We start from the raw sequence: 26,927 nt of genomic DNA on the forward strand, positions 1-26,927 counted from the left end.
CAACCTCAGCCGCAGAAGTGGTACCACTGTGGTGCCTCCACCTTGGGCAGCGAAGCCGACCGCGATTCCCTGCGGCGCCGGCGGCACTTAGCGCATGCCCAGTCCACCGCCGCCGGAGGGCTGGTTTCGGCGGCGGCACCTCCCGCCCGCGGTGCGGTGACGCGTGGCTCCGGGTCCCTCCCCACCCGCCCGCCCTATAAGAGCGTTGCCGCGGCAGCCCCCTTCTCCTCGCCCCGCCGCTCGCTTCGCAGCCTGGTGGCCGCGCTCCCGCCTCTGTGCCCAGCTGCAGCAGCCCCGCGCCCCCGGCCCGTTCCGGTTCTGTCTCTCTGTGTCTGTGCCCTCTCGTCCGAGCGCTGCGCTGCGCTTCCCCAGTCGGTAGCCCCCGCAGCCTATGGCCCTGGAAGGCGCCGCTGCCGCCGCCTGTATTTCTGCTGTAGGTTCCCACATCCCTCTTTAAAAATTCCGCCGAAAAAGAGAAGACGATTTACCAAATCTTTCGGGCCGTTATCTCACGTGAGTATCGCTGCCGGGGTCCCAGCCGGGCTGGGGTTCGCCTCGCGGGGGGAGACGGCAGGAGGGAGGGAAGGAAGGGGCGGTGACGCCCACCCTGAGCTCCGGAGCGGGCCGCGGCGTCCTTTGACACCGGCGGCGGGAGGCAGTGGAGGAGCTCCTCGCTGCCCGGGGCTTGGGGAGGGACAGGCCATGGTTCCCCAAGCGCAAGGCGGGGAATGGGAGCGATGGCCGCAGCACTCGGGAGGGGCAGCCGGCGGGCAGCACTGCCACCGGTCGCCGTGGCGGTACCGGGCGGGAAGGGGGATGGGGATGTGGCCGGTTCCTCTTGCTGCCCTTTCTCCTCCCGGCGGCGTGGGGCGAGACCGGCTGCCAGCAGCGGCGGCAGATGGAGAGCGCAGCATGAGTCAGAGCTGAGGCTCCCCACTTCTCCAGCGCGCAGGGACGCGCTGGGCGATGCGGGGCCGCCGTCCGGGGGGTGCACACGGGCGCCGGGGTCCACAGTGCCCCGGAGTGTGTCTGTGGCGGCGGGTGGAGGGGGTCAACGGCCGCCACGCTAACATGGCGGACAGCCTTGCGTGAGAGGAGCGGCGAGGCGGGAGCAGGAGGCCGGGAACCGGGGCGAGGGCTATGCTGGGACCGCTGCTCGTTCTTCTCCCCCAGCCCCGCAGGGCACGGGAAGGCGGCGGGGCCTTCGGCTCCGCGGGGAAAGGGGGCTCGGCGGCCGCCCTAACATGGCGGATTCCTGCGGAGGGGGGTTGTGTGGTGTATTTCCCCCTCAGCAGCCGAGCAGTGCCCCGCGGCGGGATACCCATTCCTCTCGGTCATTGCTGCCTCTCGCAGTGCGGTTCTTCCTGTGGAGGGGGCGAGGGGCGTCCTCGCCTGGGCCCCTCAAGGAAAGGGGCTGCTCCGGACCTCAGCATGCCGTCACCATGTCCTGTGGCAGCTGCCGGGGTTGGGAGCTTCATGCGGGTCCCGGCAGATTCCATCCCCTCTCGTGCACCCGCACGCAGGATGCTCCCTGAGGCCAGGGGAGTAGCAGTGTGACATGCTTCCGGGCTGGCCGGGGTGACAGGGGTAGTGCTTGTGCCACGGGAGCGGCGTCTCCTTGCCTGCTCCTCAGAGGCCATGTTGTGTGTCTATAATCGTGACTATCCATCCGTGCTCCCGCTGTCACTCTCGTCTTTGCCCCTCACCTGAGTGGTGCCCGCACAAGGCCTCGCCCGTTCCCCTCGGCACGATGGACAGGGGAGCAGACCATGGATCAGGACGGCAGCGTGAGCTGTCAAGGCACTACACAAGCGGCGAGGGCATTGCACAAGTGACGCTTTCCGGGGCGAGTGCTGGGATGACGGGGCAAATTGCCTTCATGCGATGGGGCCAGGGGTCTTCCAGCCTATGGGAAGAGAAACCCTTCCCTCCTGTTAGAAGTCGTGTCCCCCCCCCTTTGCTGTGGGTGTTTGCTGGTCATCTCAAGGACACGTTTCCCTCTCCACTTGGTCAGTGTGTTAGTGTAGCAGCAGACGGTTTGGTGCTGCCAGTCCTTCTGGAAATCTCTTTGTTAAGCCTCAACCTCTTTGACTTGGCTGCCTCCATCAGTCCTTGTGGTCCAGTCAGCCACTGCTGTACTGGTGGCTTTCAGAAAGTATGGAGAAAAAGGTTCAATCATTGCTCAGTTGCTGCTCTGTGTGTGTAGAAGATGTGCACTTGGATGTCAGGGTATCCTGAGCATGTGTGTGTGCTTGCTGCGGTGCCATTCCCTCTTTGGTGAGAGGTCAGTGGAGGTGCCTGTTTACTGGTTGCAAGAGAGCTGGAAGTATGGTGTGGGAGCAGGGGACTCATGCATGTGTAAGGGGCACAGTGCAAAAGCAGGAACGTGGCTGGCATGGCCCAGGAGGATGCTGTAATGACTTCTTACTAGACAGCACTGCAGGTCTTTTCCAGTCAGCAGTATGGGCTCATCCAGAGCTCAGGAACGTGTGTCTGTCCTGAGGGAACCCAGTTTGTGGTGAGGAAGGAAGAAAGTGAATTTAAATCGTCTTTTGAGCCTTTTTGAAGTGTATTTCCTGCAGTGCAAAATCCTGCACAGCCAACACGTGCAGTAGGCAGGAGAAGCGCTGCGTTTCAGACCTCTGCAGCAGTCTCCTGTGGCTGAACGGGATTTGATCGTGTAGTCCCAGTGGAATGTAGCCCCCCCCCCCCCCCCCCCGAATGAAGACACCGTGTGGTGTCCAGTAAAGCGAGTTTCACCTGCCAGCCCTCCCGGCCAGATGCGTGGCTCCAGCATGGCGGTGGGTTGTGGTGGGAATTCTGCCGCTCTTCTGCCCTCACCCTGGCTGTGGGATTTTTGGCTCTGAGGACGCTGCACTTGCCCGCTATTCTTCCCTGGATAAATGCGTGAGGCAGCGGTGTTGGGGGGAGGTGGGGGGTTGTGAATAATGGTGATGGTAGGAGGGGTTTGTTCCAGTCTGGACTGGTCCAGTCTAGTTCTTTCCTTCCTGTCACCGTGTGAACAATGCTGCTGCCGCCGTGGCTGATGCTTGCGACACGGCAGCCCCCTCCCCGTGTGCTTCAGGCTGTGGTGAGCTCCTGCCCTGCCTGCCGTAGGCTGTCCTGCTGCCCCTCCCGCAGGGCCTTCAGTTCGGGGGAAAGCTTGTTAAATCCAAGAAAAAGATGGGTCTTGACAGGACTTTGGGAGGGTGACGATGTTGTTTGGTAGCAAACAGCAGTGGGGTTTCTCCCATGAGGGCAGTGTTATCTGAGGCAAGAAGTGGGCTTACAGCCTTTCAGCCCTGAAGCCTGCCCCCCAGGCAGTCTCTCTGTGCTGGAAGGCTGGTGCAGGTGTGTTTGCAGCAATGCTGTGCTGTATGGTCTGGAAATGATTCCATCCCTCCAATTATAGGGAAGACAGAATGCTCTGGGAAGGAATTAAGACTTGCCCCTTCCTGAAAGGGAGGCTTAATTGTGTAATGGACTAATTTGGGTATAATGGCATATTTCAGTTCAAAATACTGTTGAAGTAGCACAGGAGAGATTGTGTGTTTGATAGGAGAATTCCTCAGGGACCTGTGCTTCCTTCAGGACCTGCTTTCCCTTGGTGACCCCCTTGCTATAACGCCCTGGCCACTCTTTGGAAAAGGTCTATTGTAACAGAAGAATAGCTGGTATTTTTTGAGCAGCAGATTAACTTTGGTGCCTCCAAGTCTGTCAGTTGGTGTAAATGTGCAAGGTCATAATATTGCTAGATTTTTAGGTTTTGGTTCATGAATAATTCAGCCTCGGGTCACTAAAGTGTCTCCTCAGAAACAGATACAGTAGTTGAGTTTCTCAAAGGAAATGAATCAGTGTCCAGTTTTGCCAGTCTGTTTGCATCAGACATGGGGAGCTGAGCAAGCCTAGCCCTGACTGGCGGTCCTAGGGCTTGCTGCGGGATGCAGTTGGTCTGGCAAAACTATGTGCTATGGGTGACTGGGGGGTTATTTTCTTCCTCAGGGGACTGTTACTATTCATGTACGAAGTGCAGCATGTCTGGTTGAGCTGCTGTCAAGCTTGAGGCACCTGCTAGTAGAGTATACTAATAGATGATACATAAATACATACATATAGGTGTCACTTGAGTATTAAAAGGCAAAGCTGCCCTGTCGATTATTCCTGCAACTCAAAGCTCACTGTTTAGCAAGAATGCTTTTATAACTACTTCAAGGCTCTTAAGTAATGAACACTTCGTTGTGGCCACTCACATAAGCTATTTTTTCTCAGGCTGGGTTTGTCCATGCAGGTTATGGACATCTAACACACTTCTGCTTAAAATGTTACTCCTGCTCTGTTGCAGTACAGCAAACCAAGTGTTTGTGCTGGTTATAAAGCAGAGTAAAATCACTATGATTGGAAAGGCTCAAATCATCATTTTCCTCTCTGAATATTTAATATTGGCAAATCTACGCGAAAGAAGGCAGTCAGACTATTTTGTATACATTTATGTAGCTCCTTCAGATAAATAGTTCTTGTTTAAAAGGAATTCTGAAGGGCAATTAGAACTCAGCACAGCTTATAGTTGACAGTTGCTGCAGAAAATGATCAGATTTCATTCCAGCTCCACAGGAACTTTCACTGCACACTTCCTTCTTGGGACATGTGAGAATATTTACTGGAACAGTACTGCAGCTGATACTTGTCTGAAGCATGGCTTTTTAAGTTTTTGTACTGAAGGTCATGCACTCTCCCTAAAAGCACCTGGTTTTACCAACTTGTTTTGTTGGGAAGGTAAACTTAATTTACAGTCACTGGAAAATTGGTATGAGTTCTTGCGTATAATCAGAACAGCACTAGAAAATAGTGGAGCTACTAATTAACTTTACAAAAGGGAAGTTTTTCTGATTTTAAATGTGTTCATGCTCTGAGAACTAAATATTACTGACTTCTTGCTTTAATGGAAGATAAAATATTGTTATACACTAATTCTAGCTGGGAAAATTCCTTAATATCTCAATTAATTCTGAAGCACTGAGGTTTAATGTTATATGCTTCCAAATGCTAATTTATATGGTAAAGCAGAAGAGATTGCTCTGTGGAATTGCATTCACTCTGTAATTCAGTGTTTTACAGAGTATACTCATTTAGTGTTCTAATAGCAAGAACAAGTGGAAAAACAGACTTCAGCAGCTTGCTTAACTATAATGCAGTTGAAAAGATGATCATTTGGGTTAGGTGATTCCCAGAAGCCATTTTTTGTAGACAACACATATCTCACTTAAATAGCAAAAGCAGCAAAGATTTATTTCTACAGTAGTTGGTACATTCCACATTTCATGCCACCACAGTGATTTTGTAGAAACTTGGTTGTATAGTGTGTTTACACATGACCAGTTCTGTACTGTATTTAATTCCATGAAAATGTCAGTTTCTTTTAGAAGGAATAATTACTTAACAGGGCTGGTTAATGTTTTCTTGACTGCTCTTTATATTCATTGTGCTGTTTTGAGTACAGTGCAATGTACTGAAGGTTTTACCTTCATTTGAGCAAGCTAGCTTTGTACTTTAAAATGCTGCTTTGGTGTTGTGTTTAATAGCCCTTAAGGGCCAGCTGAAATGTTTCCTCATTCCTGAAGGCAAGCATAAGTTTCTTTCTTTTCACTGTCTTGCTTGTCTCTGGATTTGTCTGTATGGTGTTCAGTTTCACTATATAAAGCAGTATTTTTCACCCACATAGCTTTTTCACCCACATGGTGTGTTCATTCACAGCAGAGGAAGAAAGAACGTGGCAAAGGAATTCTAAAATAGAAAGGAAGTGGGGAGGGAAAGAAACACAGCGGTTACAGGGTTAAAAATGCTTCTGGGAGGGTTGTCCAGGATTAAAGCATTATTACCCTAAAGCAGGTTCATGTACAGCTCTTTGAAAATCTTCCAATTCAGACTTTGAAAGATAAGTACAAACAAGCACTTTCATGGGTGTAATTCATGTGTTTTAGCAGTTCTTCATATGCCTGACTTGATCTGACTCAGAGTTCACATTCAACTCTTGAAAACTGAGCATTTTGTGTGATTATAAACTTTCATGGTAGGATGTTGCAAGCTTCCTTAAAAGCACTACTGAAAAGACATTTGTTACATGTTGTAAGATAAAACTTTTATTTTGTTCTGGCTGGGAAATTTATTTTTGTGTGCATTTTCTCCCACAGGGCAAAATCTCTGATCAAGTTTACAACTATCCAGAGGGCTTAGGAGAAGTGCTTTATAGAGAACAGTTCGACTTCAACGCTGAGCCACCTTGGGAACCTAGCTGATGATAGTAGGGTTCCATCTCCTAACTTGTCCATGTAAGTATCTTTTGCTTTTCATCTGTACACAGGAGCATAAGCTCTTCCAAAAATACAAACAGCATGTATTGGCTTTTTGGTAAGCAAGGGCAACTGTCTCTATGTTTCAATCAAAATTAAAATAGTGGCATGTGTATTATGTGTGACTTTCATTCAAGTGGAGTCTATAATTTTTACTCAAATAATACTTTTCTCAACAGTTATATGATGAATTTCTGGGAGACTTAAACACGGTTGAGTAAACTTTGTTAAATAGGTATTTTCTGAATTAGGGCTGTTTGCTACAGAGATCCTAAAATAAAATGCTATAACTTCAGTTTCAGTGATAATTCTGAATTCGTGAAGTGACACTGCATGACTGTTAACATCAAATCATTATTTGCTGTGTGATTTCTTAGGGTATTTTATGCTGAAATAGTCAAGATCTGCTATTGTAAACAGTAACTAATGCTGATCATGAAGGGTGTGCCTTCCCAAGTGCCTGTCTCCATTATTTGCTAATTAGTATCCACTTCCACAAATAGTTGCAGTTTAGCTACAGTAGAATGTGGAATTGTGTTGGATGGAAATTGTGTACCAAGTTAAATGCCTTTGCATGTTTAAGAGACAATTATTCAAGAGAAACAAGACCCATGATAACTGAAAACAAATGAGTGCATACAGCTGTCTTAAGGAGCACAGAAAACTCTGGAATGTGTGTGGTTATCCTATCCTGTTAACATGAAACAATAGCTTTATGTGGTTTTAACAAGAGCCTTAAATGCATTTATATTATCTGGATTAAGTTGATTTTATACAGTATTACTTTTTTTCCCTGTCTAGCTGAAGGCATTTTTGTTTGGCTTAGTACCTATAAATTATATAATGGTTTTTAGTGTAAAACTTGAATGAGATTGGTTAAGTGCATCTGAGCCAGGTACCTTTTAAAGGCCACAAAGAGTCCAAATGCTGGTTGCATTGGTATATTTCCCAATAAGGTACTTAATACAGATGTCTATTCTTTGAAAATACTGCAGTAAGGGAAGGATGTGGTTTATCATGATAAACCAGCTTGATCTCCAGAGGTTATGTTTTTTTGTTTTGTTTGAAACTTACTGAGTTAACCACATATATCTGGTTCTATGTAGATGAATGCTCTGTTCAAGTGAATACAGTTAACACTGAAAAATTTCTGAATATCACTGTTACTTTGTGTCACATGATTTTTATAAGCAGAAGATCAGAGAAAGTTGTTCCTCTTGGTCCGTTTGAGTTCAGGTCACTCTTGTATGTGAGTAGAATTTCTGCATGATCTTTTACACTTCAAAAGGAATGAAGTAAAGTAGTAAAAGGGTAAGAAAGGCAGAAGAATTGTTAGGAGGAGAGAGTTAATAAAGTAGAAAATCTGAAGGCACTATAAATGCATTTTAATTTCTAAAACTGTTCTGAAGGAATTTTGGCTTTGACCAGAGTTTTTCTCCTAAAGGAGAAGGCTGTTCTGCTACCTTCATTGAGATTGTTTTTTCTCTAAATGTCCTGTGGCAAATAGTGCAAGGTATAGCTTAGCCTAGAATGGAAATATCACTGGATTTACTGTATTTGTAGCTGAATGTTCAGATGAGCTGCATGGTTATTTTGAGCCTGGATCTATTATGTGTTCAGTAATAATATGCTGTATGCAAATGTAAGTAGCTCAGTATTGAATGTAGTCATGTAGCAGTAGTCTGCAAGTGTCTGTCAGCACCTGTTTTAGTGTGCTGAAGCACAGGTAATTGCCTCAAACACAGCTAAGATGTAAGTTAGCCAGCTAATTTGTAGTTTGAGTCCTGTTTGGCTTGCAAAGTGATTTAATGAGGAAAAAAATCAATTGAGCTTTTAAATACGATTTTTATGTTCCAGTGGAACTCAAATAAAAATCTTCTGTCTGAAGACGTACTTACATTCCCACTGAACTTGTCTCCTTTTTATAATTCTCTCCCACTCATTTTTGTTCTCGTGTTACACTGGCCAAGGAAGAACATGGGATTTAGTTCTGTCTTAATTTTCAGGCTCTGGCTTCCTGAGCAATCTGGCAACTGTGGTCTGAAGTCTTGCTCCTTTTAAAATCTGTTCTATTTATTGCCATATCTGGTTGATCAGAAATTGAGGGAATTACCATTGGAAATCTGATCTATTGATGAGCTCTTTCCCACTCTAGTGGAAGCAGTAGTTATCTGGACTGGGTAGCCTTTAAATCTCTCTTGACTTTGTCTAAATGGGACTGGGTGGCAGTCAGGGAGCAGGAGAATAATGGGGAGGCCAACATTGACTAAGCAAGTGAGAGGATAGGGAAGTAGCTGCTTGTACTGTCATGAAGAAGTGCTGAGATAGTACCACAGAACTGTCCATGCACTTACAGGACCATTTTTGTAAGCTTTATTAGCTTATTGGCTCTGAATAATATATTCAGACTTCAAGAAAACAGGAGGTTCCTGAAGGCATGGCTGCTGTAGAAAGTGTCAGATCGGGCATTATTTGTTATTATTTGCCCCTTTTGCTTGCTCACTTAAGCAGAGATGCTCTTGTTACATTGCTCATTTAACTGTGTGGAATATGTCTGAGAGAACGGTAGGATGCAACTAACTTGAGCTGTACAGGTACTCTATGACCCTCAGTGGATTTGTACTCGGAGGCAGCTGGGGTAATGCAAAATGTCCACTGTCCTTGTGAATAAAGACTCCTACTTCAGCATTTTCAGTTGGGTAGTGGCTGCATTCAGCTAACAATGATAAGGATGTAAGATGGTGAAATGGCATCTTGGATTAAAGATACTCCCATTATAAATAGTAATTTCCTGTGCTGAAAACAGAGGACCTGTGTTTTTACTCTTCTAGTGTACTTGTTCTGTACTTATTGCCAGTGTTAGTGACAGAATGCTTCTACTTTTTTATCTTTATCCCTGAAGAATCAGTACTTTAAGGCATGCAAGATGAATGTATTTTACCTCTTCACGATTTTTGCATTAGCGTAATTAATATTGTAAGTATTTTCCTTAAGACAAGTAGTTAAAAGACGTTATTGGGAGCTCATTTAGTTTGCAGAGATTGCTCTTTGCAGAGGAAGTTTTAATGAAAGAACTAGACCTCAAAGATGTGGGGTTTTTTTTCAGGCCAAACAGTATGTAAATCTGACAATGTAAAGAAAAACATTGAAAATTGTTTGTTATGGATGCATGCATATAACAAGCACATGTTTTGTTAGTCACTTTTCAGAGCATTTTATTTTCTTCTATTCCATTTTATTTTACTCTTCTGTTCTGTTCTCTGCATTAATTACTGTGTTTAAATATGTAAGCTTTTATCTTCAAGCTCTTCATCTGGGAAGTCATTGTGTTAAACCCTAAAGAGCCTGAGGAAGTAACTGTTACTTCAAAGAAAGCAATTGCATGCCTGTGTAGAAGTCTCACAGAACTTGACAGCTTTTGTTTGCCCTGAAATGTATGTCCTGGAGCATTGTGCCGACTAATATTTCAGGTGGTAAAATGGGTGGTGTTACCACACTAAGTCTGTCAAATCATGACTTGCAGCAAGTTAGCACTTCCAGCAAGAACTGAACTCTGTACTGTAATGATTTCTGACTCATCTTACAGGTACAGAAGTCTTAAACCATCCTCTCAATTTCCTTCTGTATGTATTAATTTGATCTTTCACAAACTTAATCATTGATTCTCCTCCTCCCTCAGGAGGTGGGGTAGTCAGAACAGAGTAAGGTTATAGCACAATCCTAAATCCTTCTGCAGGTTTTATCTACCCCCTTAAAGAAACATTTCTCAGGTATGGCACTGTTTTCTGGGGGTGTTGTAGCAATGCTGGTAAGAATTTCAGTTTTCTCTTTGTAGAATGTTTTATCTTCTTCTCAAGAAGACTGAAAAGATGTAATTTCTTCCAGAGCAGGAGAAACTGGTGAGAAATGGGCTGTGACTCCAAGGACCAACAGTTAGGGGTTTTTTTTTCTTTATTAGATGAATTTTGCTAAAGGAAAAAGCGTAGATGCTGTGGACATGCTTAGAAAAAGTAGTCCCTGTTCAGCAGCTTGGGTGAGGTTAGACTAGGTTGTTTCTGGCTTGCTGCAAGCTATTTTATTAAGTCTGTACTAGCATATTACTTTTCATCTCTGCCTCTTGACCGTAAGATACCTTTGAATGAATGAACTGTAAGAGAAAGCTGTTTTAGGAAATAACTTTCATCGAAGCTAGTTTACCAGATAAGTGTTCTTTTTGTTGTTTCAGGAGAGTAGTTAGTGGTAAAGAGGCTTTCTCCCATGCTTCTGTTTAGAGCAGTTCTCCCACTTGGGATCTCCCCGTAAGTAAAAGTGCAGCTTTTGGGGAAAAGCATTCTCCTAAACCATCTCTGTTTGAAAGCTATATACATCACAGTCATTAACTGTGAAAAAAACCATTCTTTTAAAAGTACTTTAAAATCTTAAATCTACTCTGTTGTAACTTAGATGAACAACAGAGCTCGAAGTAAAAAAGCCTAGCTGTTGTTTAGATTCAGCTTCATTTGAAATACGAGGCACAAGCAATTAGCCTGTAGGGGGTGTGTGTGTCTCCTGAATCTCAAAACCTGCTCAGTGCTGTGACTGGTTCCACTGGGACCCCTCAGCAAGACACATCCATCAGAGGTGTTCATTAAGTGGAAGAGACTCCTGGCAATCTGCATGCTTCAGATTGTAGGAAGTTGCTTGTAGTACAAAACAAGTCCAAACCTACCAAGACTTTAAAAATCTAAGTGGTACCCTTATGTATATATAGTAAGTAAATCCTTAAAATGCTTCAGTTTTAAGACTGTTTAACAGTTTCATACAAAATGTCAGGGAATTGCAAGCTTATGATCAGAAAGGCAGCATTTGTCCAACTTGACTAAACAATAGAAAGAAGCTCAGATATGAGGTGTCTGCCAGCACAGTCACTTGCATGTGTTCAGTTGCAGGTATTGTAGTGTTTACTGCTTGGGTGTGAATGGGAGGGGGAAAGAGGAAGTGGATCCTGGGAGTTTATTCCCTACAGAGTTACTGTGTCAAAATGTTGCCACTGGGTTTTGTTGAACTTTTTCTAAAGTTATAGGGCAGATTGGATGTGTCCTAAAGGTGCTATAGATCTAAATACAGCATGAACTTGAAAATTTTCCTTTAACACCCCTCTGTCACAAAAGAGTTAAAAACTTGTGGGTTTTGGTTGATGGATCTGCTACATTTGAATAATCTGCTGAACATGGAAATCACTTTGTTCTTGTATGTGTGCACCCTGGTTGTTTTACTTAATTCCTGTCTTTGGGTATTGCTTTTCTTGGAAGAAGACAACAGAAGAGAAGTTTAATGTGTTTATTAACACATTAAACAGAATGTGTTTATTAACACAAGCAGCAAGTTTGAGGATGAATAAAGTACTTTTAAAATGTAAACATTAGGCTGCTTAAGTCATAGCATAAAGAAATTTATGCTAAAAGAATTAAACTTTGCTGTTAGATTTTTCTTCTTTTCATCTTTGTGTTTTGAATACTCCAGAACTGTATCAAATCTTCAGTACAACACTGATGCAGCTTTCCTTTCCAGGGGAAAAAAATTACCCAAACCAAACCCTTTTTGGTATTCTGCTCCTGGAAATCATGGATATTTTACGGAGGTGAACATGTTGAGAACTTTGTGCTAATCAGCTGCCAAATCAAGGATACTCATGAAGTACCTGTTCAGAGGGTGACAGTAACTACAGAAACATGATGTGGTGGTGTTCATGCTTGTTTCACTGATTCTAAGTCAGACTTGGTCACAAGCTTGTGTTTTGCTGGTGGGTTTTATTAAGGAGTTTTAGCTGTTGCTCACAAACTTAGATGTGGCTGGCTGAAAACATTTTTCCTGGTTATTAGTGTCTACCACTATTCATTGTTTTTATAATTGTAATTTACTTAAATCCTTACATCAGTGTGATAATTATCTTGCTCTTTCATGATTGCTTTGAATCTTGAGAATTTGCTTAAATAAGCATATGACTCACAATATGTGTGAGACAAGTTATGGTCTTACCCAACATACTTGTCATCATTCAGCTTCTGGATAGAATGAAAATGCTTGCTGCCAGAGTTAATTCACCTGGCAGTAAATGCTTCTTGTAAGAAACATAGGTGGCATACTTGAGTTACACACAAAACACACAAAACTGATGGCTCTTTTCCCTGTTGCTTGTGTAATGACAAGCAGGAGCAACTGCTGCTTAGTTGTCTTAGTATTAGCTTGAGCAAAAGTAACTTTGTTCATATTATTAACAGTGTTAAGCAAACTTATGTTGCAAATTGTGGATTTTATTTTTTACTCTGAGGTGAAAGAAACACCAGAGAGTGTTAATACATGTGACTGTTTGAAGCTAAAATGATTTTGTTTTGAGAGTCTTAGTGAAGCTAACACTACTATGCGACTTCTGCTGAGAGATTGAAGAGTCTTGGGTGTTCATGTAAGGAAGGAATGGGGTTAGCTGCCTGGTTTTGGTCAGTTGTGTTAGTCATAAAGTGATGGTTGAAACAAAGGAAGTCTGATCAGTTGGTTGCTATAAACTAATAAACTGCTTTTAAACAAGTCATGCAACTGTAATGGAGTGTAAACTGCAGATTATTGTATTCATCAAGTAGGGCTGATGAAGGTGTACAATCTGCTGTTGGTGGCTTTCTGCTGTCTGATTTTTACTTGAGACCAACTATTAAATCCATATTCTAAGACTGTATATTTCACAGTGTTTTCTGTCTAGATACTTCATTGATTCAGATTGTCTTTTGGAGACCACTGCTTGCAAACAACATCTGATTTGCAGTGAAGGTCTGAGGGTAAACAAGATGCAAATAAGGCTGGGTTATAACTGTTACTTTTAACATCACTTACTGAGATTGTCACTTTTAAAACTACTTCTAGCTAGTGACATCTTTCTGTTAACCTTTACTGAAGTGAAGACTTCCAAATATTGTAGGCGATCTTATGAGCAGAACAATAAAATGTCTAGTAAATACAATGTATGAAGGCAATGGTTATGAATTAGCATCTAAACAAAAAAATTGGATGTTCACGTAAAGATGTGAATCTTAACAAATATCAATGTTAACATTTAATCAATGATCTGCAAGTGTTCTTTAACAAATGCAGAAATATTGTTTTCTAGTTGCACACCTGGATACTAATGTCACTTAAGAGGCTACACTTAAGAACAGCTGAACTGAGGTGTTTGTAGAAGTATGCTACACTTGCAGTATTTTCATAGTTTGCATAAGATCAGCACACATCAGTGCGGATCATCTGGGATTCTTCTCAAGAACAGCCTTGCATCAGTGGCTTCTTATTTATCTTTAAGTTTGTATCAGATTTAAAGTATGCAGCTTCTGTTTTATTCTTGGCTTCAGTAGAATTGCTCTGTCCTTATCCCTGGCAAATGGAGGGTGAGCAGAGTGAAAAAAATCTTTGGTCTGGGATGTGTGTGTGTTACTGTTTGTAGTACATCAGATGTAAAAAGCTCTAACTTTGAAGTAGTGACATAGTGTGCTCTGTGCCTCTTACCCATTGTTTTATGTTGGTTTTTTTTGCAGTTTGTTGCATAATTTAAGGACCCGGATATAAGGCTTGGAAGCCCATCCCTTGTGTTTCTTGGTTTATGACTGTCGGCTTTGTGGAATACGGCTGAGATGAAAGGATTTCTTGAGGATGCAAATTACTCCATTGGTCTGTTGGATGAAGGAGCAACTCTTGCAGATGTTATTGACAACTGTATTTATGAACACACTCATGTAAGTTTTGGGTTTGGTTTTTTTTACAAGTTTTCCAAATTTTCTCATTTAGTTATCTTAAGTTTTCAAATTTTAAGGTAAAGGTATCTAGCACTGACCTGACAGCAACAGATGAACAGTTGCTAAAACTCACCTGGTGAAGTAGTTTCCTCTTCTAATTTTAGTTTTTTGCTGTCTGATTGCCATGGGCTGAATTCTTTTAGGGAAATTTGGGCAGTGATTGTTACCTCTCTGAGTTTAGCCAGTAGGAAAGTAATCTTGCTGATGTAATAAAATAGAGGTTCTTACCTCATTGTTTCAAGAGATTTTGTGATCAGTGGGGTTTAGACCAGGAACCTCAAACTGGGCAAGTGGGTATCACTGAAATAAACTTTTTTTTCCTGTTTCCCTAAAAATATACCAAAGTTTAGACAAATATATATGCTGAGCCAGTTTAAAGGCAAGTTTAACATATCTGTGGTCCATCATCATTGTATAGTTATGCATCTTCCCATGACCCTTCTCTTCACTGAAAACGGGTACAAGCATATTGTGAGGTGCTACCTTTTCTTCTTTCAAGAAACTAAACCTATTACAGTTTAGAAATCTGCTGGAAAGAAACTTAAATAATTCTGTGTATACAATACTAATTTTATTGAATAAAGCTACACTCACTTCTTAGGAGGCAAGAAGATGTGGTAGCCTTTGTTTTATAGACAAGGTTGTACAAAGAGTGAGCTTTACAAGTTTGAGTAAGCAAATCCTGTATTCTTAATGTGCCATACCTGTGAGTTGTTAACTTTTCCCTTGGTTTCTCAGAACTAATGTTCAAAAGCAGTGCTCAACTATAGTACAGCAAATAGCTAAATCCCATGGCCTTCTGAACTCAGGTGTAGGGTTCCCAAATCCTGATTCCTAATATTCTTTTTCTGTCTAGCAAATAAATAGGTAAACTACTGGCAACATGTCATGTCTTCAACCACTGACTGGCTCACAGAGGATAGCTGCCTCCTGCTGCTTTCATTTACTCCTTTAGCTCAAGGGGTAGAGGCCTGTGCCATGGATCTAAAGCTCCAGATCCCATTCCTGCTGGTGACCCGTACAGGGGGTCAGTATGCTTCCACCCGATGGAATTTCTATTTGTGTTTTTTAAACAGAAATAAAGACATTGTATAGAATAAGCCACAATTTAGTTTCATATCTGCAAAAGTCAAGTGTTAGAATTAACATTTGATGTACAGTCTTAATTCAGATTGATTGTTTATTTTGTGATGGTCTTTGCTATACAGTAGGCCCTTCATTTACAGGAACTTTACTGAGTGCACACTGTGAACAAAGAGAATCATCTGTTTGAATTTCAATCCACTACATCTACATCATCTACATAGACTTGAGAGGCTATGGTGGCAGATGCACAAAGGGGGCTGTTAACAACAAAAGTGTGCATTTTCTTAAAGATTATGTACCTGCCTCTGCAGCTTTAACAGTCTCAAACTTGACTTCCTGAATTAAAATACTATCAAACAAATTTTCAGTAAAATGAGCTATTAGCTACCTGTTAAAATAAGGGGTAATGCATTAGAATTTATTCCTTATAAATTATTTTGATTCTGTGGAAGCGTTTGTCCCAGTGGATTTTCATCCTCCAAAAAAAATTGCAGACTTCTGAAATGACAAAGTTGGAAGAGATTTGTAACATTGTGCTTAGAGAAAATAAGCATTAGGCATTTAAGTAGTATATTTTGTTCAGGAACCTCAGAATACTGTCTAAAAACATTCGTAATTTCTCTGAAGTGGTAGGTATTCCCTCTTTGGTTTTTTAACTAGTTCAAATTGCGAGGTGAAATTAAAAACAAAAGCATTGTTCAAGGTCAAACCCTAAAGTTAATAGCAGGTGAAAAAATGTATGTAATTCTTTAAGACTGTTTCATGGGTTGTTTGTTTTGACAGCAAACCCATAATTTCAGACATTTTATTTTCCTGTTCTTCCTTTTTTAGACTGGAAAAAGAGCATTTTATGTTGGTGATCTTGGAAAGCTTGTAAAGAATAACATACAATGGCAGAATGTGATGGCACCAATAAAACCATTTTATCCTGTAAGATGCAATTCTACTCCAGGTGTACTCGAAATTTTGGGAACCCTTGGCGTTGGATTTGCATGTTCCAGTAAAGTAAGTTTTTGTCTGTGTCTGTCTGCCTGATTTTCTTCCATATGTCTGCTGTTTTAAAATCGGCTTTTTTTCTGTTGTCATGGTTACAAATAATATAACTTAAATGGTGAACTCCTGTGTAACTGCCTGTAGAAAATCTGTACTTCTGCCCTAGAAGTGGGGGATAGTTTTTTCTTTAGTGTATTTTACAACTTTGTACATCTAATAAATAATAACTTAGCACATCTAATAAAGATTCGATGAAGATGGTGCACTGGACTGTTTCAAATGCTCCTGCTCTGGTATGCTCCTGTTTTTCAGTCTGAAATGGCATTGGTACAAGACCTGGGTATTTCTCCTGAAAACATAATATATACAAATCCTTGCAAGCAAGCTTCTCAGATAAAGTATGCGGCAAAAGCTGGGATAAACATCATGACTTGTGACAGTGATACTGAGCTGAAGAAGATTGCACGTAACCATCCAAATGCTAAGTAAGTGTTGAAATTCTGGCTTTGCTGCTTATGCAGGGGGAAACATAATTTTGCCTGTATTCTGGGTGGTTGGAGTTGCAAGCAAGGTACATGACTTCTTTAATATAGTTCACTTCTATCTATTTGCTCTTATCTCTATCTCCTTTTGAAGACAGCTTTTTTGCAACTTTACTGGGTCTTCCTAATATGATAGAAAAACTCTTGGGAGAAATACTACATTTTTATTTCATAGGGCAATCTTCAGGTAAAGGTTTCAGTGATAGAAGTTCAGAAGTCTGGCACCTCATCATCTATGAGTACATATTCCTGCTCTGTTGTGGCTTCAGTGTTTTCTTTCAGGATAGTCTGGGTATTAGTGGCCTCAGCTGAAGTCAGGGCTGAGACTGTCAGCAAATGAGCATGCGCAGTGGGACCTATTGAGCTTGGGCATGCTCTGCGGGTGTATTAAATACACCTACAGGTATTTCCCTACTGTTAAACAGTGAGAAATTTGAGTCCAGTTCTATTTTCAGTCACTTCAGTATTGGCCAAGGCGCTTTGTGGGGAAGCAATCAAAGCTTGTATTCTGATTGTTAAATACAAGAACTGTATTTCTGCCAATGGATCCTGTCTGTTTTGGACTGACAGGTGCTTGTGTCATTAAGCATCAGGTCCCTCATATGTGAATACTTTGGCTGTGGCTACACCTGTAAGAAGTGTGGAGTCAGAGCCTAAGTGAATGCTGAAGTGCTTTCCAGTGATTAATGAGATATAGCTTCCCACAGATGCCATCAGAGTGCACCGAGAAACTGAATTCCATGCATCCTTTACAGAGCCCTTGGTTCTAGATGGTTACGTCTTCTCCCAAAACTGGGGCTGTAGTTGTAGAATTGGGAAGATTCAACCAAGCTTGGTATCTGGAGACTGCTTAACCCACCTAGTTTGTTTTTATACTATTACTCTTCAGGCTACTTCAAGAGTCAATATTATTGTTATTAGTGATTACACTTCATCTTTATGTAAGCCCATTGGTGCTTTGCCTAGTGGGCAGTACTTCCTGTGCAAAGAATATTATGTGTAAAATGCTGGCCTTGACATCCTCCGTGCATCTGGAAGGCTTAGCAATGCTAAAGCTGTCTCTAATGTCATTAGTGTTCTGCCAGTCATCACTGGTGTTTTCTGTGTTTTGTGCGGTTTTACATTGAGTTAGTTCTTTAACAGCCTCTTTAGATGCTTATTGTAATATCCAGAGCAGAAGTTAGGATGCAGATTTTTCTTGAGCCAGAGAAATTGTAAAGCAGGGAAAGAGAATGAAGGAGTTTGAGCTGGAGAAAACCAACATGAACTTGTTACTACTTTTCAAGGATCCTATAATCTAGTATTTGAAAAAGTTCCTGTTTACCAAGGACAAGAAACTCAGTTTCTGCCATTTGCAGTCTAAATTTTATAGAAACCCAGCCTCCACCTCTCCTACTGGGGAGAGATTTCTTTGCTTGTTTTATTACAGTTCTCTTACTGGGGTCATTAACACTTTGCTGAAGTGACAGCCATGAATTTTCTTCTTTTCCTTGGTCATAGTTTCAAAAAGTCAGAGCCTTGTTCTTCCTGTGTGTGGTTGTTACAGCTAGGTTGGCTTTTTGTAGGTGCATCTAATTGTGCTTTGCCTGAGGAAATCCTGCTTAGCTGTAATTTTCCTTGTTTTCTGGAAACACTTTTAACTTTCTGCACTGAATTTAGTAATGGGTGGGTCTCTTTTTATAATTGAGTTTTATGCCTTTGGGAGTCTTAGTAAGTTAAATGACTGCAATTTCTTTTTTAAAGAAAGACACAAAATCTCAAAAGTCTTCAATTTCTTCATATTTGGCTTTTCAGATAGAAATTAACTACTGAGGTTGCTGGTGTACTAAGAGCTCTAGTAGAGCCATAGTTGTTAAAGTATCAATGCTTCCTTAAAAATAAATAGAAAAACCCCAAACACACACATCATGCCCTAGCTCTGCACTAACTGCTGAAACCTCAGAAGAAGAATCCTACTAGATTCAGATCTACTTTTTCAGTGGTTTGCACAAGAGAGGCATCTTGACTCACTTATGATGGTTCCATAAAAACTTATCAATAAAACTTAACATTAGGTGTCTTTAAGAAATTATTTTGTCTAATCATAATGTGAGGTTATAAACCACAGTATTTATGTATTTGGGTTTTGTTTCTTTGAGGGGGGGTGAAGGGTTGGTTGGTTGGTTTAGATTCTAGAGTTTAACTTCTGACACTTCTTTTTCTTGTTACATGTACCACTTTTCGAAAGTGTTTTACAAAAGGCTGACTACAGCTTTGAACAGAATTGTCTGTGCTAGTGGGGAAGCACAGGGAGGCTGTCAGTTTCTCAAGATGAAGTGGTATAAGTTAAACTCAGCAGGATTGCTGGGCAGTCTGTGTAAGAACTGAGGATGGCTTTATTTGCTTTTTACCAAATGAATTTTAAAAACATCATGGGATGTTTGGAAAGGGCTTTTAGAAGTCAAGGTAGCTGTTAGGCCAATGTAGCTGTCTCACTGCCTAAGTGTATAACAGATGGTACTTGGTGCCTTCCTGCTCCGCAAGTGTCCTCGCAAAAGTAGGAGGGGACGGGTTGATACCCCCACCTAATCCCCATGTGCTCAGCCAGGTGGGAGATGGAAGGATGTGGCCAAGGTGTGCTTTCAGTGTGGCAGCCTGGTGCCTTCTGCTGAGTTTAACCAAACCTGATACCTGACTGCCTGAAGGGGAATCTGTGCTCTCCTTTGGGCTAGGGAGGAGGGCAGATGGGAAAAGCATGTTACAGTCTTAACAGTTTTATGAGGAAGTATACTCTATAGAAGGTAACATTCTCTTTTATTACAGCACTCAACAGACTCTTGCTGCTGCAAAAGAGTCTTAGTTGCTGCATTTCGAAATCCCTTGTCCTTGTTGGCTCCATGTTTTAGCCCCTAATTGCTAGTTTTTTCTCTGTACAGGATTGTTTTTATTAGGTTCCTTTGACTCATCCATCGATGGAGCTGGAGTACTGACAACATAATCAACACACTTCTGATCTGACAGTCTTCAGGCTTCACATGTGCTGATGATGTAAACCAACTGCCCCAATCATCTTCCCCTTCTCTTAGGCTCTTACTGCACATTGCCACAGAAGACATTACTGCTGATGAGGAGATGAATATGAAGTTTGGCACCACCCTGAAGAGCTGTAGGCACCTCATGGAATGTGCTAAGGAGTTGGGAGTCCAAATAGTTGGTGTCAAGTGAGTAACTTTATTGTTCTGTGCTTGGCTGAGCAGATGTTTGTATGATGAATTCAAGGTGTAGAATACAAAACTTTTTCCCCCTTTGGCACTATTATACAGGGTAAAAAAGAGTAAAACCATGAAGCTTTTGGATCATGAGCTTTTGTTTGCAAGCAGAGCACTAATATACAAGCAAAAACTATCATGAAACAAAGTAATTATAACAGCAATTTGAAATAGAGTATCAGAAATTCTCTTGTCAGCATAAAAATGTAGAAACCTCTCCTATTTTCTAACCATATTCTTGAACTGCTGTGGTAATTTGATCTGTGTTTTTCACATAACAAGCAGCATAATACATAAGTACTAGTATAACATGGAATAGTTTGGACAGACATTGAGATGAATGTAGGCTTGGATTTTCTAGGAGTTTGGTCCTCTGTCACTCTGATTATATCAAGAAAAAATACTCAGCTCCAAGTTTTTGACTTGCAGATGTCAGGAGTGAATCCTGGTGTTCAAAGAGCTCCCAAGTGATCTGTGATATTTTAAAGTTCGATAAAAATTGTACTACATGGAAGCAAAATGCCTGTAAAAGTCTGTTCTGTCTGCCTTCAGCCACTGATGTGTCACGTGCTCATGAGTGTTTTCAGAAAGCAACCAAACAAGTAAAAGAGTGTGGGTTATCAAGACAATAAAAAGTATTTAAAATGGAAGCCAGGTTTTGAGGATTTCAGACAGATTTACATCAAAACAATTCTTTAAACTGATTTTAAAGCATAAATGTACTATGTTTTAAAAATAAGTAAGCTTAAAAAGTGACCATTGTCTCAAAATGGCATTGCCATGGACTTGGAGTAGAGAGTATTGTGGCTCAGAAGGGTGAGTGTACACTCTGTCCAGAACCAGGAGATCATACTAGTCTTCCGGAAGCCTGTGGGAATGTTAGCACTTGTTTTAGCACCTCAGTTACTACCAGTATTATGGCAGTACTTAAACCTTCTGGACAAGGAACCAGAGGGGATTCAGGAGCTTGGTGGGGGGGGGCATCAGTACTGCTTCTGATGACATGCTCACCACACTGTTGGGCCTTGCTATGGAATAAGGACCTGGGCTGGGTCAAGAGGATTCAGAATAGGGTGGCAGTGGGACATATCTCACCCTTTCCTGAATGCTGGGGAGAGTAAATAGTGTGCATAGGGCAGCCCTAGCTTGGAGGAGGAAACTGGATAGCCTAGGAGAGTATACAGGCAATGCAGTCTAAAGTACATTAAGAGAAGGGAGATTGCACTCAGATACTGTATTAGCATTGGCAGCCACTGAAGAACAAATCTTAACCACTTTGATAGTGAACACTAAGAAATAACAGATTTACTTAACCTTTCAAAGACAAGAATATTGTAGGACATTCTTATCATTAAGAGCAAGTCCAGTGGTTAGGTGTTAATCTTGTGGGTTCATGCTTTGCACAGTTACTGTATTATCCATCTAAGCTTGTCTTGAGCCATTTAGGAATAAATTGCTTCCACTGCTCTTTTAGATGGTGAAACAGTTTGCTTAGTCTGAAAGCTGCACTATTCAGTGTACTAACTGAGGTTTTATTTCTTTCAGATTTCATGTTTCAGGCTCTTGCAAGGAACTGCAAACGTACATTCATGCTATATCTGATGCTCGGTGTGTGTTTGACATGGCTGTAAGTAGATGCATACACACATGCAATTGCTGCAGTAGAGGATCCATTCTGTTCTAATCATTATTTCCAAGATATATCAGTGTAGGAAATGGAAGTTCTAGTGAGGGACTAAGTACTGTATTGTGAGATATGGTAGAGGTGAAACAAACTTAATAACCCTAATTGTGGACAAAGGAATACTGACCCACTGACAAGCAATAGCCTTGTATGCTGTTTCCAAATAAAAAGTTAGTTTCCCACTTTTGGTAAAAGATTTTCAAATTCAAATCTCATTTCTGCAAATACACAGTTGACATTTTTAAGTTATATTGAAATACTAAGGATTTGTACATTGGCATTTATCATGGTGTAACCACTGATTTGGTGTATGTAATCTCAGATTAATAACTAAGCATCATAAGGAATAAAAGGGTTATGTTGGTGGTGGGCTATCCAAATTTGGACGCAAAGGAAAGGATTTATTGGGTGCTTCAGATGTCTCTTGTGAGTCTTATGTTCTGTGTGTATCTCTTGTATTGCAAAATTCAAAAATCCTTTCTCTGAACATTTGTCTTCCTCTGAGAAGCTTGTAAACTAAATGGAGAAGACTGCAAGTCTTTACCCTTGTTACTGCAGTTAGTGCATTAGCTGTAACTGGTGACACGCAACAGAACTGAAGTTCTCACTGGTCTTTGTGCAGTTTCATTGCAGCAGTTTTGTCACATCAGGACTTTCCGAAGACTTGCATTACACATATTTGTAAATTCCTAAAACGTCTTTTGTCAGAATGTCCCACCCTGCTCAGCAAATACTGTCTGAATATAACAAATGCCACAGTATGGGAGCTATTGTTGCTCTGGGACTTGAGATTTGTGCAGCCAGTCTCTGCTGACACTACCAGGTTTAATTGAGCTATGCTAATTTTTATGATGTTGTTACTCCCTCACTAGATGTACTCTGTTCAAAAGTATAAATACCTAGAAAACAACCACAGTAAGCAGCAGAAGTGTTTTTACAGTTGTAGTTGTCTGTGTACTTGTGTTCTGCCTATGCATTCTAGGAAGAATTTGGCTTTAAGATGAACATGTTGGATATTGGTGGGGGCTTCACAGGTTCAGAACTTCAGCTGGAAGAGGTATGTGATGTATTGGAAGTTGGAACTCATTTTTATTTAGAAAGTATAAGTATTCAACCTTCAAACTGTAACTAACATTGATAGCTGAAACCTAGTCTAAATTCTATGTTCCAGTTCATAAGATCCTACTAGTAGTTGGATTTACATTCCTTATGGGTAGTGAAATCAGTCATCGGAGGTCCTGTTCACAGTGGGTGAATGCTGACTTGAACATGTTACATTTAAATTGCTATCCTAAGCCACTTTAACAATTCAACATCTTTGGCAGTTGATTGTTGTTATCCAATTGGTTACCTTGTTTTGTGGTTTGGGCCAGGGTTACTTAACATGCTTTAGATCAAAACTGTATTGCTGCTGTATGAAAGTTGCTGGTACTTTGCTTTGGCTAGCCTTTGCTTTGGCCTAGATGGGAGCTGTTAGTATGCAGTGGCACATAAAACAATAGCCTGTTTACACTGTCATGTTGTCTTCAAGACAAACTCCTTGAGTGTAGGACAGCAAAAATGATTCAGTGAAAAGTTACTAACAGCAAACAGGACTTTTCTTTCTTAGTTTTAACTCTTCTGTTACTTGTCCAGAACGCTTGTTAATCTTCAAATATCTGTCTTAGGATTCAAGCATCAATATGAAATAATTCTGTTCTAATACAACAATATTCAGAACTGATTGGAGAAAGGCCCTTCCCTTGTTCTTATGGATTACGATGTAATTTTGCACTATATGTTGTGCTGGACAAACTTCACAATTACTTGTGGAGGCCTGTGTGTACCACAGCTTGCACTTTGTCTGCAAGGAGGGCCTGTGCAGTACTCAGACTCATGGTGCTCAGTGTTGAGCAGAAGGACCCAATTTTTTAACACTTCCATAAATTCTGGACCTGTACTAAGAGCATCTCTCAGAAGAGAGGAGCAGCAAAGGCCTGTGGTGTGCTTATTAGAACTGTTGTTGACTGAACGTGTGTGTGTGTCTGATACATAAGTAAACTGAGTTTCTTTGGTATTACCTTTGACCTCCATTTCTAGGTTAATCACGTCATCAGGCCATTGCTGGATGTCTACTTTCCTAAGGAATCTGGTGTTAATGTGATTGCAGAGCCCGGGTACTACTACGTTTCATCTGCATTTACACTGGCAGTTAACATCATTGCAAAGAAGACTGTTGAGTATGATAAACTTCTTCCTTCTGGAAGTAAGGGTCATATTTATCTTCTACATGTTATGAATCAGTAAAGAATTGCCCTCTTCTAGTCAGGTTGGACTAGTTTGTCTTAGTGCATATTTAATTCATGCTCATACATTTGCACTATAATCTACCTTTGGGGTTCTGACCATACCTTATCTGTAAATGTCACTTTCTTAATTACGTTTATATAACACTTGTTTCCTTGCTAGGTTTGACTTCTCAATGGTTAAACCTATATTGGATGCTTTACAAACGTATTAGGCAGTTCTGTGTTAGAAGAACATAAAGACAGCCAGTTCTATGCTACAGGAGAAAAAAATGGATTTATATTCTTAACTGATTATTAGTGACAGTATTCATTTTATTAAACCTCACACTTAACATTGTAACTGAATTTATAATCTGGTCTCACACAGATTACTCTGCTCGTAATTCTCCCATTCCAGTATATATGGAACCCCCTTGTCAGGAAAAGCAGTTGGCTTAAGTTAGATTGCAAAAGGACTACTTATGACCAAAAATGCATGCAAGACCACTTCTTTTTTACTTCCAGTGGAGCAAACCAGGAATGATGATGAACCAGTATTTACGTATTACATAAATGATGGTGTTTACGGTTCTTTTGCAAGTAAATTGTCTGAGAAACTGAATACTATCCCAGAGGTTCACAAGGTGAGTCCTGTATTCTTCAGAGATAGTCCTTACTATCTTTATATTTTGTTGTGTAATTGACTCTTCATATGTATATAATTACTTATACTATTTAATACTAAGTATTATATTGTAGTAATATACTATTATTTATAAAATTATCCTTAAGTATATTTGAAAATTTTCTTATTCAATAAACTGAAGCCTGAATTACCTGAATCATTCCCATACAGAAATACAAGGAAGATGAGCCTCTGTTTGCAAGCAGCCTTTGGGGTCCATCCTGTGATGAGCTTGATCAAATTGTGGAAAACTGTCTTCTTCCTGAGTTGAGCGTTGGAGATTGGTTGATCTTTGATAACATGGGTTCTGGTACCTTAGGTGAACAGTCTACCTTTAATGACTATCAGAGGCCACTGATTTACTACATGATGTCTTTCAGTGACTGGTAAGGAAATTGTCTTGATAGTGGCAAGATTTTCACTTCCAGAGGGTATGCTTACAGCTATAAGTAAATCATATTTGATGGTGAATACAGGAAGATGAAACCAAGTACAAGAAGGTGCCTTTTTAGTTCATAGGTATTTAATTTTTTTACTGCTCTCTGACTTCGCTAAAAGCTGCAATACCATGACTGCTTTTCTTTAAGGTTGACAAGGGAAAGCAAAATACCTAATCTTGACTGTGAGCACTGTGGTAATTGCCAAGCCTTTTACTGTTTGACATTGATCTCTGAGCTTTCCTAATACTGGTGATTGCAACTTGTGTACAGTGTTAGCACCATCATCGTAGGCAGGAAGGGCAGTGAGGCTGTTGTGGAGATGCTGAGAGTTGGGGAACCTGTTCAGTACTGAGGCAGCCGGAGCCCTGTGCTTCTGCCAGTGCCGCTGTGGCCTTCATGTGCCTGCCAAGCATGGCTGATGGTCCCTGCTTCTGAGACCGGGGCCAGCCTGCCCAGGGCAGCAGACTTCAAATGCCTCAGATATGAAATTGTACATGATAACATGTTATTACAACTCTCACTGTTGTCTGCTGCAGGGATGAGATGCAAGATGCTGGAATTGCTTCAGACACATTGATGAAGAACTTCTTCTTTGTGCCTTCGTGCATTCAGCTGAGTCCAGAAGACCGCTTTTCCACTGCAGCTTAAACAGGCATTAACGCTTCATTTAGACCTGCAGTTGCAAGTCTGTAGTTTGTCTGGTCAACATTCCAGTGTGGAAGAAATGGAACAATCTTGAATTCAATTCATTCTCTTCAAAACTTGAAAAAAAATTAGTAATAGCTAATGGGGACCAGGCAAAACAAGCTACAGGTACAATTCACGGGGGGTGGGAGGGTTAGATAATGGTGTCCAAATTTAAAATCAAGTTCATTCAACCCCTGAGCGTTTAAATATGCAACAAAATGGATGACTTAGTGGAGATGGAAACCCATCACTTGGGTTCTTCAACAGTTTACATACAAGTACACAGTTTTTATACTAAGGATTCCTGTTAGAAAAGTCTTGTAAAGTTATTGTCTTTCGCCCAGATATATCAAATGTCAGTGGGAGACCAGTGTGACTTCATTAGATGTTTAGTGTATTTAGAATGTGTAAATTTGTGCTTTGAACTGTAGTTTAATAAATGTAAAATTGCATCATAGTATTTGTTGTATCTGACCCTTGATGTATCCCCTGTATGACTGCAATAAAACTTTGTGTAGATTTTACTGTTTTTCAGGCTAACTTTGGGAGGGGCTAGGCAGAAGAGACAGCTGCACAACAGATGTATCAGGAGTGCTTGGAGAAGCCTTCTGCAGTCTAGTCTATTATTTCAGCTTTGTATTAAACTGGAAAAAAATTGAGGTTGATTAATCCTGCATGAAGTGAAAGTCAAATAAGTTCCTAGAAGGCAAATAGGTCACTTGTGGTGTGGTTTTAGTGTGTGACACGGTTCAGGTCTGAACACCAAATAGCAAACCTACACTAGGCACATGTACATAGGAGTGGTGCTCTTAGCCAGCCCCCAAGTCATGTCCCCAAGGCAGCATAGGTTAGTCCAGCTCTGCAGGTTGGTGCAGAACCTTTAGCTGTGTTCTTCTCTTTTTAATGGCAGTTATTGAATAGCCTGGCTTTAGACTTCAGCTTAATGTGTTGACCCATAAGAGAAGGGCTACACCAGTCTTCAGCATGCTCTTGCACTTGATGCAAGTATTACCTCCACAAAGAAAAAGCATACCACTGGAAGTGCAAGTGCCAACTGCAGTGATTAACTGGACTGCTGACGCAGTTCAGAGCTTTGCTTTGTTACTGGAGCCTCCCAATTGTCTCAAGGTC

General features: G+C 41.3%; 1 protein-coding gene across 1 annotated transcript; it reads left to right on the forward strand.

Annotated features, from left to right (window-relative positions):
• Positions 1-262: 262 nt before the first annotated feature.
• Positions 263-26,320, forward strand: AZIN1 (antizyme inhibitor 1). Its single transcript, NM_001291596.1, is given in 12 exon segments — positions 263-513; positions 6,189-6,326; positions 13,907-14,104; positions 16,082-16,255; positions 16,556-16,728; positions 19,851-19,985; positions 21,579-21,660; positions 22,700-22,774; positions 23,797-23,962; positions 24,510-24,628; positions 24,841-25,055; positions 25,646-26,320. Coding segments are annotated over 10 exon segments (1,353 nt in total). The 5' UTR covers positions 263-513; positions 6,189-6,326; positions 13,907-14,002; the 3' UTR covers positions 25,758-26,320.
• Positions 26,321-26,927: the final 607 nt, after the last annotated feature.

Source organism: Melopsittacus undulatus, chromosome 1 (genome assembly GCF_012275295.1).
Source record: "Melopsittacus undulatus isolate bMelUnd1 chromosome 1, bMelUnd1.mat.Z, whole genome shotgun sequence".
In the NCBI taxonomy this organism is placed as follows: domain Eukaryota; kingdom Metazoa; phylum Chordata; class Aves; order Psittaciformes; family Psittaculidae; genus Melopsittacus; species Melopsittacus undulatus.